This window comes from Gopherus flavomarginatus, chromosome 3 (genome assembly GCF_025201925.1).
Source record: "Gopherus flavomarginatus isolate rGopFla2 chromosome 3, rGopFla2.mat.asm, whole genome shotgun sequence".
NCBI classification, from domain to species: domain Eukaryota; kingdom Metazoa; phylum Chordata; order Testudines; family Testudinidae; genus Gopherus; species Gopherus flavomarginatus.
Window position 1 is genome coordinate 150,383,032 of NC_066619.1, and position 15,670 is coordinate 150,398,701.

Sequence of the window (15,670 nt, forward strand, 5' to 3'; positions counted from 1 at the left end):
CTGTCCATAGAGATTCTATGGTTCAATTTAATTCATTTTAGATTTTTACTTTACTTGATTAGGCTGTCTTTCACATATAGTGCCACTCCCCCACCAGCTCTGTCATTCATATATATTTTGTACCTCATATTATCGCAAATACACTGATTAGTCTCTTTACACCAAGTTTCCATTATGCTTATTATATCAATATCCTCATTTAAGGCCAGGCACTCTAGTTCACCCATCTTAGTATTTAGACAGCTAGCATTTGTCTGATGAAACATAGGGAAGCCTTTTCTTCATATCTCCATTTGGCATCTGAATGTCGAGCCTTTCATCTGCTCTTTATAATGTGCGTCAAATATCTCATTCTGAGCCACGGTGAAGTAATTCTTCCAGTCTCCTGACATCCCTGATCGGAAGAAAACAAAAGAATGGCTAGTTTATTCTCCCCTTCTAGGCTCCTGCCCCACTTCTGAGGTTCTGTTTCTGTTATCTTCTTTCCCAAAGATACTCCAAGAGGCCCTAGCATAGCACTGTGGTCCTAGTGCTGTTCAGACAGAATCCTAAGTCAGGTTTTTGGTGTTCTCTTTGCTTAGGTGCTTAACAGGAACAAAGGAGAAAATGTAACCTGCAAGAGACTTTCAAGTTAAGCAAGTTAAGGTTAGAAGCAGCAGGAAACATGTATTTGAGGGGCCAGTCCTTTGAGGTTGATGGGGTTAACACAAACTTTACATTGTCCTCGCTGCTGGGGACTGTGTGTGTGTCGGGAGCAGAGGGGTCCTATGGAACATCTTTTCACACCAGTCATGCATCTCAGGATGTATGATTAATGCACATACATTTTCCAAACTTCCGAGTGATCTTGGATGCTCAACTTGAAACACATTTAATGGTCCCCAATTTTCAGAAAATGCTCAGTACCCACCTTCTAAAACTCAAAACCTTAAAAGGTGTCTCAGGCTGGTCACCCAAAAGCACCAGGAACTTTGGAAAACTTAGGCCAGTGTCTATTTTTCCTTCTCAAGAGAGAAAAGGATCTTTGTATCCAAACAATTGTTTTTAAGATGCATACAAGAAACACCACCAGTAATTAGCACTGTTGAACTGTCAGTGGATATTCTGTGCACTCCCAAATTGAGGATGCTGACATCTGTGATCTCTTCCTGCAGGCCACAGTCACATATTAACTCAGGTCCAGGCATGGCAAATCACTAATGTTATTTGTATTGCACCTGATGTCCCCCACTGGGGTAAGTACTGTACGCAGACATAGTATGAGACAAACTGTGCCTGGAGCAGTTTATAGTGTAAACAAACAGGGCACTTCCTTCTGGATATCCCTGTTTTGCAGATGGCAAAAGTGAGGCACATGGAAATCAAGGCCCACTTCCTCAAAGATATTTAGGCTCCTAATAGCCATTGATTTCAGGGCCTCAGAAACTTGCCCAATGCCACATGGCGAGTTAATCTTAGAGCAGGAAACAGAACCCACATTTCCTGAAGGCCCAGTTAGTGCCAAAACCACAAGATCAATCATGCTCTCCAGAGTGTTACACCAGGATCTACATGCTAGAAACTAAACAGGAGAACCTTCCTTATGGTTATTTATCTGAGCTGGGCCTTCCATATGCCGCTCCACCATTAACTGGGCTTGGCTCACAGAGAAAAACACTGACCCTGGGAATTTCCCTTCCTGTGAAAGTGCAATCAGGAGCTAGTAAGAATTGTAGAAAACGGTTCCTGCTGTTATCTTACGGCTTTTCCTGTAAATCTCTTACCTTTTCTCATGAATGGAGACACACTGTGGTCCATAGCCCAGGCTGGCATCATTTCATAGTTAGCGGTAGGATTCTTCTTCATCTCCTGGAAGGAGGTATGGTGGAGGATTTTATTCACCACTTCCTCCTTCAGGTCCTTTCCCAGAAACTGGAGCACCTTCTCTATTTCGCGCTTTGGGTCCTGCAGAGAGACAGGCAGACAGCCTCTCAGGTGGTGAGACATGATGAAGGATAATATGTTACTGAGTAGAAGTTTTCCTAGCCACTCTTGGATGTGTTGTTAGAATGTGACACATCTTTCTTGTATTCATTTGGGACCTAATCGAGAGACCAGTGGGTTGTGGAGTAGGCCTCTGATGAGCAAAGAGCAGCTCTTTTAATGAGTGATGCATCATAATAACCCATGATTTCTAGAGCCCAGAAAAACTTTTGAAAAAAAGGCTCAGCAAAGGCTTGCTATCCTGTACAATCAACTTGAAACAAAACACTCCATTTACCAAGGGGGCTGTGACATACAGTACTAATGCCACACTAGCATTCTAGAAGCAGAGCGTATAAGTTCATAGAATCAGTGAAGAGAGGAGGGACATGGAAAAAAAAAAGTCAGGAGCCCACTGTAAATATTAAAAGTAAATTCATTTAATCCCAGATCTCACAGAAAGGGCATTAATTAAGCTTCTAAAATTCTAGCACTGAGAGTCATACGAAATGGCCTACCCTTTTAAAAGTAGAGACGGAAACTAGCCGAAACCGTTAAACAAAATTCTCACCAGCCATCAACTCTAACTTCAGCCTAACTGCAGCTCAGTTATATAATCTCTTGGCTCCATCCCTTACTGGTTTTAGGCAATCAGCCCCTTCCACATCCTTTTTTATTCTTTTGAGTGTGCCTGTTGTATTCCCCTCTCTCCCCCCGCCCCTCTTAAAACACCTTTCCATCTTGTTTTCTGTAGCCAGGAGGAAAAAGGGGCCCCTCACCAACACACCACCCAAAATCCAAAACAACCAAAGTTAGAACAAACCAACCAAGTAATATTAATCGGTTCCATGAGAAGCTACAGTGTGGCCTTCCCTGAAATGCTGCAGTCCTAGCACCAGGGGGTGCTGTGGAAAGGTATAAATAGCAGCCCTTAGAAACCCCCTGCCTCATATGACCTTAAGTGGAGTCTAGCAGCCTATGGCTAGTATTGTAGCTGCTTCTGGTTCCAGTGAGAACTCAACCCAAACCCCTTGCCTTAAGGTAAGAATAGCTAAAGCTTCTCTACACACACACACAAAAATTACCAGCATAACTATGCAGGTAAAACTCCCTGTATACACACTCCCATCCCAGGCTTTCCCCAAGATAAGCCCTAAGTGTCTACTTTTGAGAGATAATTAAGTCAGTTCTGCAGTTTGCAGCCTGCAGTGCAGTGGAGTGGTTTGTTGGTTTGTTTTCTTTCTTTCTTAAGTTATAGCCAACTCAAGGGCTTTAATATCCCTTAACCTCCGTGGAGGTTTGCTGAGTCACAACCAGCTTCACCTGCCAAATAGATTTCAGCTGCATTCACCCCTGCACAGAACATTATGGATGTAATTGTACAACTGCCAGCAATCTCGCTCAGTGTGTATACACAGAGATCTTCCGGCAGTACATCAACTCATCTAGATATTTGCCTAGTTTTACAACAGGCTACATAAAAAGCACTAACAAAGTCAGTACAACCAAAATTTTCATACAGACAAAAGGAGAAAGTAAGTAATTTTTCAGTAATGGTGCGTGGTGACACTTTTTTATTATTTTTATGTCTCATTTTGCAGGCAAGTAGGTTTTTAAGTGAGGTGAAACTTGGGGTACACAAGACAAATTTCTAAAGCCCCCCTGACTCCCTTCCTGTACTTAGTCACCAAACTACCCTGTGTTCCCCCTCAGCACTTCAGTGTGTAAAATCTGTGACCATGTGTGTTCGTTGTGATGCTGTCTGTCTGAATGCAAAGATGCGAGACATGAGAATATTTAAAGATGGCTCAAATATGAATTGAAGATCCTAATATGTCACTGACCCAGGCTAAGCCTGGTATCTCCTCCCTCTTTGTTAGTGCTCTGGGTGCAAAAGAGAACAGGCTGGGGAAGAAGAACCTTGATTTGCCTGGTGGTGGTGAGGGCCAGCTGGTGGGAGCTCATTAAGAGGTGCAGGATGTGTGTGTTGGCAGGGGGCTTATTGTGTTACCTAGAGGATGAGAGGAGGGTCTTGGTCCCTCCGTCCCCTCCTAGTTCTACCTTCTCTTGGGGTTGATAGGGGCACAAAAGGGAGTGTTTATGGACCAGACTAAAATCAGACCTGGGGAAAAGCCGGGGTCGTTGCTTTCTAAACCAACGGGACATGAGCCATCTAGCAGTTTAGGGATTGTTTACCATATTATAAGAAGCTAAGGGGCAGGTTAAAATGAATCATGGCTTGGATCAACTGAATCCACTGTCATATCTATGGGTGGCGTTGGAGCCATAGGCAGGAAGTTTGGGCCTGTGAACTCACTGCCTTAGTTCCGCACTGAACGTGGCTGGTTCTGGCATTGTTTTGTTAATATTCCAGATAGATGTCAATGTGCCTCAGAGCCAAATGCAAAGTATTGTCCCACTGGGTATAGTAAAATAGGCGACTTCAGAACCACCCCTCCACTCCTAACGATGCCAGTGTTGCAAATGGACATGCAGGGGAAGAACGATGAATTTCTGGACTGGCACTCAGGAGATGTGGGTTCAACTCCCAGGTCTGTGACAGATTCCCTCTAGGCAAATCACTTAATCTGTCAGTATCTCAGTTCAACAGGAGTAACAGTGCTACCCTCCCATCAGGCGTGTTGTGAGGCTACACTCATTAATGACTGGGACATGCTCAGATAGGGCAGTGAGGGGAGCTCTACACGTACCTAGATAGATGTTAAAATCACCCTCCTTCCTTAGCGAAAGGGGGCATTTGGAGCAGAATCCCCTGGCATCTGCTCATCGCTTCCCCTGCCTCACCTTTTTCATGTCCTCGTAGAACATGTACAGAATTCGATAGGCCTTTTTCTTCTCCCACCAGCCTTTGACATGATCGTACCAGGATCCATAAGCCACTTCATCCAGATTGAAACGAGCAACAAAGAAAAGGAGGAGAGAGACATCACAGCTAGCACTGAGTGTCACAGGGGACTTGAGCTGTTAGGTTATTATACCAGTCTGCCAGCAGGAGGTTGGGAGCCCCATTGCTTGGGACGTTTAAAACCAGGCTGGACAGAAGAGTGGACTGTGTGCTATGTGCACTAATCCTGCCCAGGGGCAGGGGTGGATGGGATGAACTCCTAGTCCTTTTTCTTCAATAACCAGCTGGAATTTTTAAAGGCATCTAAGGGTACGTCTACACGGTGCTTAAAAATCCGGGGCACTGAATCTCAGAATCTGGATCAGCTGCCTCAGGTTCATGGGGCTCAGGAAGCAGGGCTAAAAATAGCAGTGAAGACATTCAGGCTCAGGCTGGAGCCCTGGCTCTGAGACCCTCCCTATCATGGGGTCTCAGAGTGTGGGCCCAGCTAGGGTTGCCGGTTTTGGTTGGATGTATTCTTGGAGGTTTTATCTTTAATTCATGACATAATCTTTAATTCAAGATTAATCTTTAATTCCTGGAGACTCTGGGACAATCCTGGAGAGGTGGCAAGCCTGGCTCCAGTGCATGCCCAAACATCTACACTACAATTATATAGACCCGCAGCCCAGGCCCCGTGAGCCTGAGTGAATTGAGCCAGGCCCTGAGACTCAGGGCTAAAGGTTTTTTATTGTAGTGTAGACATACCCAGAGGGACCATCCGGTCAGCTGCTTTCTCCTCCCACCCCCTGCACTCACGCTGAATTGAACCTTCTTTCTGTGGGGTAGGGAGAAGATGGGTACCTTGAGTCCCCAGTTCTGGTCCCTCTGTCCAGAGGCATTGACAAGGTGGCTGAGAACGGTTTGGGGGTGGGAGGGATTAAAAAGGTAACTAACCAGATATGTTACATGCTTGTTCTACGTTGGCTGGCCAGGGGTTTTGTCTAGTTAGACTGAGCCGTGTCGTTCTCTGTGTGTGCACGGTGCCTGCGTGGAGCTGTTGGGCCCCACTGCTAATGCCAACATTATTATTTTGGCCTCAACAAGGCTTTGCAAACTCCTCTTCTAAGTATTGTGTAAACATTCTGGTTGGTTTGGAGTCTTGGCCCCAGACCAGAAACTGAAACGTTTGGGCTCTGCTCCTGAAGGGGGAGGATTGTGAGGGCACTGAGTATAGTAACAATTATTTCTGTTACAGTAGCCCTGTGAGATTCCTTTGTGTTAGGTACCATACACACATAGTGAGAGACAGTCCCTACCCCTGAGAGCTCACAATCTAAATAGATAAGACAAGGCAGGAGGGCAAATGGAGTCACAGAGCAGTGACTGGCCCAAGGTCACACAGGGAGATGAAGTGACTGGCCTAAGGTCACCCAGCAAGTAAGTGGCAGAGCTGGGACTAGAACCCAGGTCATTTCAGTTCTAGTCCTGTGCCCTATCCACTGAACCATGTTGCCATGGCCTAATGTTCACAAACTGCCCTAAGGAACTCACCGTCCTGTCAGGCTCTGAGGAGCCAAGGGAAGTCATTGACTCTGGACCCTTTATAGCCCAACTGAATAACATATCCCTGGATTCCTGTCCAGGGGGTGAAGGGAGAATTGCTTTTCTGTTGTTTACAATCTTATGCCACACCTGTTACTGTGGTGTCTGAGAGGTTACCCCTACCTTTCCCAGCCATAAACTTCCCCAGGAACTCATCCCAGGTGCCAGGGTCTGGATGAATCTTTGCCATCTGGTAGAAATGGTAATAAGAGACAGCCACATCCTTGGCATTTCGGGCAAGGTAGATCATCTGCAGGACAGAAAAGGGAATGTAGTGCAGTCTGAATTAGCAGGGACTGCGACCTGACCCCCTGCATAGGTCTGGAAGAGATTTCCCCTGCTCCAGTACAAACACTATCACTGCACAACTGGCATATGAATTATGGGGAGGTTGTCTTTCTGAGGTTTTTGGCCCTGGATGCTGCTGGAACCAGGAGGCAGGCCTAGGTTGGCTGACAGATGACAATTCCCGCATCACCATGTCTCTCTGGAGCTGGTTACCTTGCAGTCCTGCTCCCAGAAGGAGACGGGGAGGAGCTGAACTGGGAGGTGGGTCTTCACTAGCCGAGGCAATGGCATCACAGCCAGCTGCTCTGTGCCTGGAAAACACACAGGGGGTTAAAGATATCGTCTGGAGCACCTGGCTCATCCTGAATGAACAGCGTGCACTCACTGGAGAATGAGTCAACACTTCCTGCCTCTTCCTTTCATGATGCCTAGAAAGAGGGAAGTGTGGCTAAATGCCCTCCCCATCCTAACTCTCCTGTGGCTGGCAGCCTTCTCATGCATAACCGCTGCACCTGAATCTTTGATCAGCTCCACTGATTTGTTCATTGCAGCCACCAGTCCAAATGTACCTTCTCTCTTTAAACCCGCCCATGGAACCACTTCAGCTTGTCTCTTGGACCCTGCCTGTCCCTCTGCTGCCCTCCCCTGTCCCTCTGCCCATTTAGCTCTGGTTTCCTCTGTGATGCACCAAACAATCCTGTAACTGGTGGTGCAGATTCACACTCTTGGCAACTGCTGCTGGCTAGAATGACTTTCCTGCAGGACCGGCGCTAGAGTTTTTTGCGCCCTAGGCGCACGGCCATTTCGCCGCCCCGCACGCCGCTCCCGTGGCTCCGGTGGAGCTGCCGCAGCCATTTCTGCGGAGGGTCTGTTGGTCCACGGCTCCGGTGGAGCTACCGCAGCCGTGCCTGCGAGAGGTCCACCGAAGCTGCGGACCAACGGACCCTCCACAGGCACCACTGTGGCAGGTTCACTGGAGCTGCCTGCCCCCGCCCCCCGGCAAAATGCCGCCCCCCAAAAAATCTGGCACCCTAGACGATTGCCTAGTTCGCCTCAATGAAAGCGCCGGCCCTGCTTTCCTGTATCTCTCCGCCTCATTCAAGAGGGCCTCTCTCATTTCAGATCTCATCCTGGCCGACTACTCTTTAGTTAAGCACTGGAACAGGTAACCAAGGGAGGCTGTCGAATCCCCACCTTTGGAGGTTTTAAGAACGGGTTAGACAAAGACCTATCAAGCATGATTTAGGTATATTTGGTCCTGCCTCTGCACAGGGAGGTGGACTAGAAGGCCTCTCAAAGTGCCTTCCAGCCCAACATTTCTATGATTAGTAGCAGCAAAAGGAAAAATAAATTATGATTATTTTTATAGCACTGCCAGTGCTTTACAGACATAACGAGGTCTCTGAGCCTAAGAGTTTACAGTCTATCTAAACACGGGTAGAGACTTGGGCTAGGATGGGAAGAAAAGCAGCGTAATTGTCCCTTACTCCCATTTAAATGTTTCACATGAGAATCACAGCGAGAGAGCTGCTTTCTTCTGACACAGAACAAGGAACTCCACCAGAATAAGCTAAACCTAAGGCTGTGTTCCTAATGCTGCTCTGTTTCACTCTAGAGTTTCTGGCTTCCGGCAACAGATTCAAAGAAGCAGAACACACATCGCACACTGGTGCCACAACATTTTTCTACTGACTTTGTTTTTCTGTGGTGAGGAGCAGGATTAATAAGCAGGAAACAAATGAGTTTTAAGGCAGGCTTTGGGAGAGAAATGGGATAATGTGATGCTGGCCGGGTCAGGGAAGGTGTTCCTGGCTCTTTAATGGCATGTTTAACCCTGTAAAGCAGGTTGGTGTACAGTTGGTACAAAGACAATATAAAACCAGCTGCGTTGTTGTAGAGGTTGAATTACATACAGTATTAGAATCAGTCCAGAGACAGCATTCCTACTTCTCCTCCTTCCATGGCTCCTGTGGGAGGGGACTCCTGCATTTGTCTGCTCTCCTGTACAAGACTTACCACTTGGGAGTCCAGGGCAGCTCATTTCCATGAAAGGGATTCGATTGAAAATTGCATCCCGTTTACATTTCTCCTCGTCCCCGTCGTTGTAAATCATGTCCACGATTTCACTAATCCAGGTTGTGCCTGAAACGTAGATTGAAAGGCAGCATTTCAGAGGTAAGCGTATTCTGTCTCCTGCTATTTACATACACTCTTATTTTTACTTGCCTGATTTCGGGTAGGTGGAAATGAGAAGGTCGTCTGGCCTGGCCTGGAATGATTCCACCTGGGCCCACTTCTCCACAAAAGTCCAGTAGAGAGGAATTTCATGGATAACATCTAATTCCTGCCTTGACAAATGTTCCATGTTGAGAGGGCTGAGTTAAGGTGAGGAAAAAAGGAGTTAAATGGCTCTCATTATTTGCATGATAACCGTATGGAAGACATTCCTGCCCATCCTGGGAACTAACATTGGTTTCCAAGATGTGGGGGTGGTAGAATTCCATTTGTATTGATTTCTGTATTCTCTCTTCCATGAATCAATATACTTTGCAACTTCTAAACAAAACAAGCAAACAAACAAACAAAACCCAGAAAACTTTGAGTTTCAACTGGAAGTGTTCCACTGGAGCCTAGTGTAGCCTTTTATTTTATTTAAATTTTGTAACGTGGTATTACACCACCGTGGGTTCAACTCTGATGGCTACAGTTTCAAGCTTAAAGCTTAACAGTGACAGTCACCTATGCTACTTGCTTTAGATTTAGAGTCTCTAAGGCAGTGGTGGGCAACCTGCGGCCCATAGACTGTATGGGGCCTGTCAGGGTAATCCACTGGCGGGCTGTGAGACAGTGTTTACATTGACCATCCACAGTACAGCCACCCGCAACTCCCAATGGCCGCGGTTTGCCGTTCCCAGCCAATGGGAGCTGTGGGAAGTGGTGCAGGCTGCAGGGACGTGCTGGCCAATGCTTCCCACAGCTCCCATTGGCGGGGAACAGCGAACCGATAGTCAATGGAAACGCTGTCTCACGGCCTGCCAGCTGGTTACCCTGACAGGTTGCATGTGGCCCATGGGCCACAGGTTGCCCACCACTGCTCTAGGGACACACAAAGACCAAGGGTAGTGACCACACAGACATTCACAAGCACAAGGTCTGCTCTGTTTTACAAGTTTTATTAAAGTTACAATTACAGTGATGATTACCCAGAGATTATTAAGCATGTAGAAATTCTATACAGACCTAGGCACAAGTTACAAATATAGTTCTACTCACATCCTTCACAATAGTGTTAAGGTCTGATGGGTCTCTCATAGACTGATCATCATCAGAGGGATGGTTCCTGCTGGAGTTTCCCATAGGGAGCTCAATTTTCCTAACCTAGGCAGCCTCTTTTATAATGTGATTCTGACTATGCGTCATTAGCATTTCTGCACATAGTGCACTCTGCGGTTAGGGCATGTGTTACAAAAATGTGATTACCAGGTATCTTTGCAATATCACCCATTGGTATATCTTTTCCAGTAATCTTAGGGCATCGGGTTATTCTTTGGTCACTTACTTATATCAGCGTTCCTTAACTCTGTGGCTTATGTACGGCTAAGATAAAATTTTACAGGCCTCAGCCCAGAGGCCTTGCTTTTGAACCCTACTTACTTAGATACCTAATACATGAGAATTCCTTCTACATACTCATCAATCTTATACTTCCATAATCCTACAATTTAACTCTATTTAGCATACAATGATTATGTATAACATAACATGTTAGTTAATTATAACATCACACAATAAATGACCAATAAACTAAAATCATTTTCTACGCAAGCTAATGCCCCAGAGCAATATTACTTGTGCTTTGCAAAAATCTAGACTCTTTAAAACAACAGGCACATTCATGTTGCTGGAAAGGAACAGCTTTATTCCTTGGTGCTATGTAATATTTCCTCATTCATTATCACCCCATGCAACTTGCAGCTTTCACCCAGTATCAACTGCCTCCTGGGTTTGTTCCATAATGGAACTCTACTGTTTGATATACTCCTGATTTTATATACTGTTTCTTAAACAGGCAGGATGGTCCAGCAGTTAGGGTTCTGGCTGAGACTTGGGAGACCTGGGTTTAATTCTCTGCCACACACTTCCTGTGTGATCTCAGGCAACTCACTTAGCCTCTGTCGTGCCTCAGTTCCCTATCTGTAAAATTAGGATAATAGTGCTGTCCTACCTCACGAGGTGCTAGATTGAAAAGGTGCTTAGATCCTATGGTAATGAGGTCCATATAAGTACTTAACTAGAAAATGTGAATCTGGTTTTGTAAGGATTATGGTTTTAGGGTATATTAGATTATGAGGAAATGTATAGAATTCTGACAGTGTGGTGTCTGAGTGGATCAGAAGAATATTTATAATGCATAGAATTTGAGTGATCTGATTGTTATGAAATGTTAATTATACAGTATTGTAGGGGTGGGTAGGCATAGGCACATTTTTCTTGTGATGCAAATAGCATGCATTTTAAGTGGTTAATGCAAAATACTTGGATTATAATATGTTGAAATGAATCATTGGAATAGAAGATGGGCTGTTAGAAACGGAATCCTCACAACATCATCTTTTTGTCCTAAGTAAAACTTTCAGGAGCATCATGCAGCTAAAACCCAGTTTAAAAATGTTACACTTATGAAATTAATGTTACCAGTGAGTGTTACCACCCAATCTTCGTTACTACAAAGCCAGGTATTCATGTCAATCAGCTTTTGCCATAGCACAAGGAAAAAGAGAGTTAATAGACACAAATAAGCTCGTTAGAAATAAGACTGAACTTCAAATCCCAAAGTTGCAATGTATGCAAATTATTAAGTGTATAAATATATGAACTGATTCTCTTTCTGTTGACCCTGATGTAAATCAATAGGGCAAATGTTGTAACCATCCTAATTACTTTCTCCTTACTGTTAGTCAGTAAAATCTATGGGGCAGATCCTGGGCTGGTGTAAATCAGTGAAATTCCATTGAAGTCAGTGGGTTAGACTCTCAGTGGAGCTATGCTAATGGACACCAATTGAGGATTTGACTCAGTCTCCTTGCTTTAACTGGACCACAACATTAGCAATTTTATGGTACCTCAGTCAAGCAAAAGCCATCTGGAATGGACAAGATTAAACACATCAAATATATTTTCAGCCTGTGGGAGGCTTTAATTACGGAAAGGCAAAATGACGCTATGGCAGCATAAACCCTGATAAGGTACTCTTGAGCGTCTCTCTCAGTAGAATGTGGCTTGATTAAAAAATAAAATTTAAACTTTTGTTATCACCAATAAAGTCTTCATTTAACCCTGGGCACCTTGGATGTTCTGAGATTCCAGACGAGCAAGGAGAGACTGGAATGTTGTATTTTTCATACCATTATTAAAGGCGTAACCTGAGCAGAGGACCTTCCTCTAAATCCCAAAACTTTCAACAGAAACAACAAAAAATGCCTTCTGTAGGGATCATTCCCCAGGCTTTCCCTTCCACACTGCTCCTGAAATGGTGTGTGGGAAGACCCAGTGTCTTTCTCAGAATAACAAATTATATGACATTTCTACCTTTTAGGCTCCATATCTCTGCTCCATCTAAACTCTGAGATTGAATTTTAGACAGGAAGACTTTAAGGGCCCAATCCAAAATCCACTAACTTGATGGGATTCTTTCCATTGATTTCACTGGGCTTTGAATCAGGCCATAATGGCATGATGAACCGGATTGCCCCTTGAAGTTGTAGCAAATTTAAAGGGTCCCTGTGTTGCTATCATAGTGTTACGTTTCAGTTGGGAAAAACAATGATTCCATTTCCCCGGGAGGTGAATTGTCAGGCCTGAATACACAAAACTTGTCTTACAACACAACACTACATATGAGCTAGCTTCTTTTTGTCTCTTTCCATCTTTCACTCCATTTTTATGCACATATCAAGGAAGTGTTGCAGACCCCAGAGAGAGCAAATTGCAGAGTTTTAAATCCCTAAAAAGTAGACGTATACAATATGTTAGAAGTAGATCTTACCTAGCTCTCCATCTAGGGGATATCTCTTGCTTTCAGCCTAGCTTCACCTCTCTCCCACGTAAACCCAAATCATTACAGTTTTATTATTGCTAATTATCAACCTAAGAAATGCTGAATGGTGCAACCTCAGTTAGTAGAGGATAAAACCGCTCTGACCTTGAAGGAACTAACCCAGAGAAATCTCAGGCTTCCTCCTTGACTGTTTTCCTTGCATTGTTCATTTTTGACCTTTGTGCATTTTTGACCTTTGACTAGGCATTCAAAAATCATGAGTCAGGCCCCCAGAATAATCAGACTGGCTTAAAAATCATGTTTTAAGAAAATTGGAATCTTTCTATTTGCCTTCTGGTTGTTTTTGTGTTTTTTTTGGTTTGGTTTTTTTTTCTTTTTTTAAAACATTTTGGGTCCACTCAGAAAATGCTTTCAAGCTTTTCCCTACAATCATGAAGGCTAAAAACTTTTTTTTTTTTAAATGAAAACTGAGAGTACATAACTCCTGGAAATGTCAAAAATCACACAATTCATGATAAAACTACAAGAGTTAACACTGTTGTCCCAAACAGATGTAAAAGGGTGTTTCCCCAAGGCAAATGCAATTTCCACCTGCAAAAAGAGAGGCCAGGCCACGCACTGTGTATTGTAACATCAAAACTAGTGTGGTATTCAGTAACAGCTGCAGGTACGGCCAAGAGCAGATTCTCGGACTGGGAGCTTCCCCACATGGGGAGAGGTGACACACATACACTCCCATACATCTCTCTCTCTCATGGGGAGGATGACTGACTGACCCAACGCTCCCTGCCCGGTGCTCTCTGTCCTCCATGACTGGCTGGACCCCCAGGATGGACCCGCCTCTCCTAATGTCTGGTGCCGTGTCTTCCCAAGGCAGCAGGTGGGGAGGGGGCATGCGAAGTCGCATGACCCCTCCCCACTAGATTTCTACCGGGGTTCATCCCAGAATGTGGCCAGCAGCAGCCTTTCAGCACTGTGTGGGAGGGAAGGTAGGGGAGCTGCTTCCAGCCGCGGGGGAGGGATGACCTGGCCCATGTCTTTGGAGAGGTCATCTCTTCCCTCACCCTCTGTTCCCCTGTGGCTGGAAGCAGCTTGTCCTCACAGTGTCGAAAGGCAGCCAACACCCCCAAGCTGCTGCTGGTCACCAACATAACCCAACTGCCTCTTGTCTCCACCATGGGCAGGAAGGGACTAAGCCGTAAGGATGCTTTGTGCACCAGGGCCCAGGAAACCTGACTGCAGGGGCTCCATGGAACCTGGCCAGAGAGGTGATGCAGCAGGGGAGGGTGCCCAGGGGGCGGAGCAGCCCTGCGCTCCCTGGAGGCAAGACACAAGGCATTGGAGGGTGGGGCGGGGGTATGTGAAAGGGGTGCTAAGCTAAGTCCCTGCTCGGGGGGCCTGCTGTGGAGCCTGCCGGTTTAGGGTGTGAACAGGCTGGAAATCGCTTCCCCCTGACATTCCAGAGCTGAGCTGAGGGGTGGAGAGGCTTCCCTGGTGTGTGGGGCTTTGGCACATGCAGGGCCCGGCTCTTCCTGGCCAGAAGATCTTGAGCTTTCCTGGAGCAGTGGGGGAAGGAAGGAGCTGCCAGCCAGGCTGCTGGTCAGCTGAGTATTCCGACCAGGGGCCGGTTCTCCGCACACCGTGGGGAGCAGGATGTGCTCCGCCAGGGGGGATGTGGAGGAGCAGTGGGGTGTGTGTGTGAAGGGGCAAAGCAGGGAGAGGACAGCGAGAGAGGGAGCACATAAAGGTGGGCAGCAGAGGCAGCATGGAACCGGACACCAGCTGGTGCCTGCCCACACTCACCAGGCACTGCAGCACGCAGCCCGTGCTGGCTGGGAACGGGGACAGGGCCCTGCTGGCCGAGAGCTAGCACGCAGCAGGGGCTGTGCTGATGGACCAGCCCCGTGCGCTGCAGTTTTGCCTCACCACTCGTCCTGCACACCCACCCCCTTCATCAGCCACTGGACCCCTCACTCACCGCTGGTGAGTGGGTGGGCGGCTGGCGAGCAGGAATCTGGCCAGCAGCAGGACCCACAAGTATTGATGTGGGGGAGACAGAAAGTATTGGACAATTTGCCCATATTTAAGAAAAAGTCTGGATACCTGCAAGAGGGCTTAAATATGGGACTGTCCCTTTAAAAACAGGACATCTGGTCACCCTAAGCCTGAGTAACAGCTGAGCCTGTATGCAGCTGAGCAGATCACAATTTTCAAGGGCTTGCGCGGTGCACACAAAATGGACCAGACACACTCCCTTTTCTCCCCAGATTCCTTGGATGATCAAGGCCATTTTTCAGACAAGCAAAAGTAAACAATCTAAATGAAAATGTATCCCACCCTCTCTCGCCCTGTGCAGTATAATACCTGAGTATCAGGGGGCTTCCACAGGTTTTACTTCAAGGGAAGGTTTTACTTCTTAGAGTTGATCCTTCTCCTGCCAGAGCTCTGAGTGTCTTCAGTCCCAAGTCTCTGTTTTTCCCCCTTTTAGGCCTCAACAAGATAACAAACTATTTATTAACTTTTCACTTCCTGGTTCCACTTTGGACTATGTTTAAAGGGCTAACGACTAAATAAAACAAGCTGATCACGACATGTTCCCATTTGTCCTTTGGCTCTCAGCCCCCATGTAGTTCCTGTAGAGTCTGTGTGTCAGGGTCTGGCATGGCATTGTGCAGCAGATGTATCTCTTTCACTCAGTCTTGTCCAGGATGTTTTCTCATGTCCTTTGTGTTTCACACAATCCTGGCCCAGCAGGCAACGAGAGGGAGAGAATTTGAGTGAGGGAGACAGCAGTGGGGCCTAAAGAGGGTGGTGTTTCTAAAAGATCGGCAGTAGTTCAACCAGAAGTTGCAGCCCTATGCGGGAGTGACTGGATAGAATTCTACAGGACGGTCAGACTAGATGAACGTAAT

At 46.2% G+C, this 15,670-nt stretch overlaps 1 protein-coding gene across 1 annotated transcript; it reads right to left on the reverse strand.

Moving 5' to 3' along the window:
• Positions 1 to 9: 9 nt before the first annotated feature.
• Positions 10 to 15,533, reverse strand: LOC127047105 (sulfotransferase 1 family member D1-like). The gene is made up of 8 exons (XM_050945060.1): positions 15,123 to 15,533; positions 8,927 to 9,075; positions 8,717 to 8,842; positions 6,914 to 7,011; positions 6,536 to 6,662; positions 4,768 to 4,862; positions 1,764 to 1,944; positions 10 to 394 (listed from the first exon to the last, which is right to left on the reverse strand). The coding sequence occupies exons 2-8, from the start codon at positions 9,063 to 9,065 to the stop codon at positions 282 to 284; spliced, it is 879 nt and encodes a 292-aa protein (XP_050801017.1). The 5' UTR covers positions 9,066 to 9,075; positions 15,123 to 15,533; the 3' UTR covers positions 10 to 281.
• Positions 15,534 to 15,670: the final 137 nt, after the last annotated feature.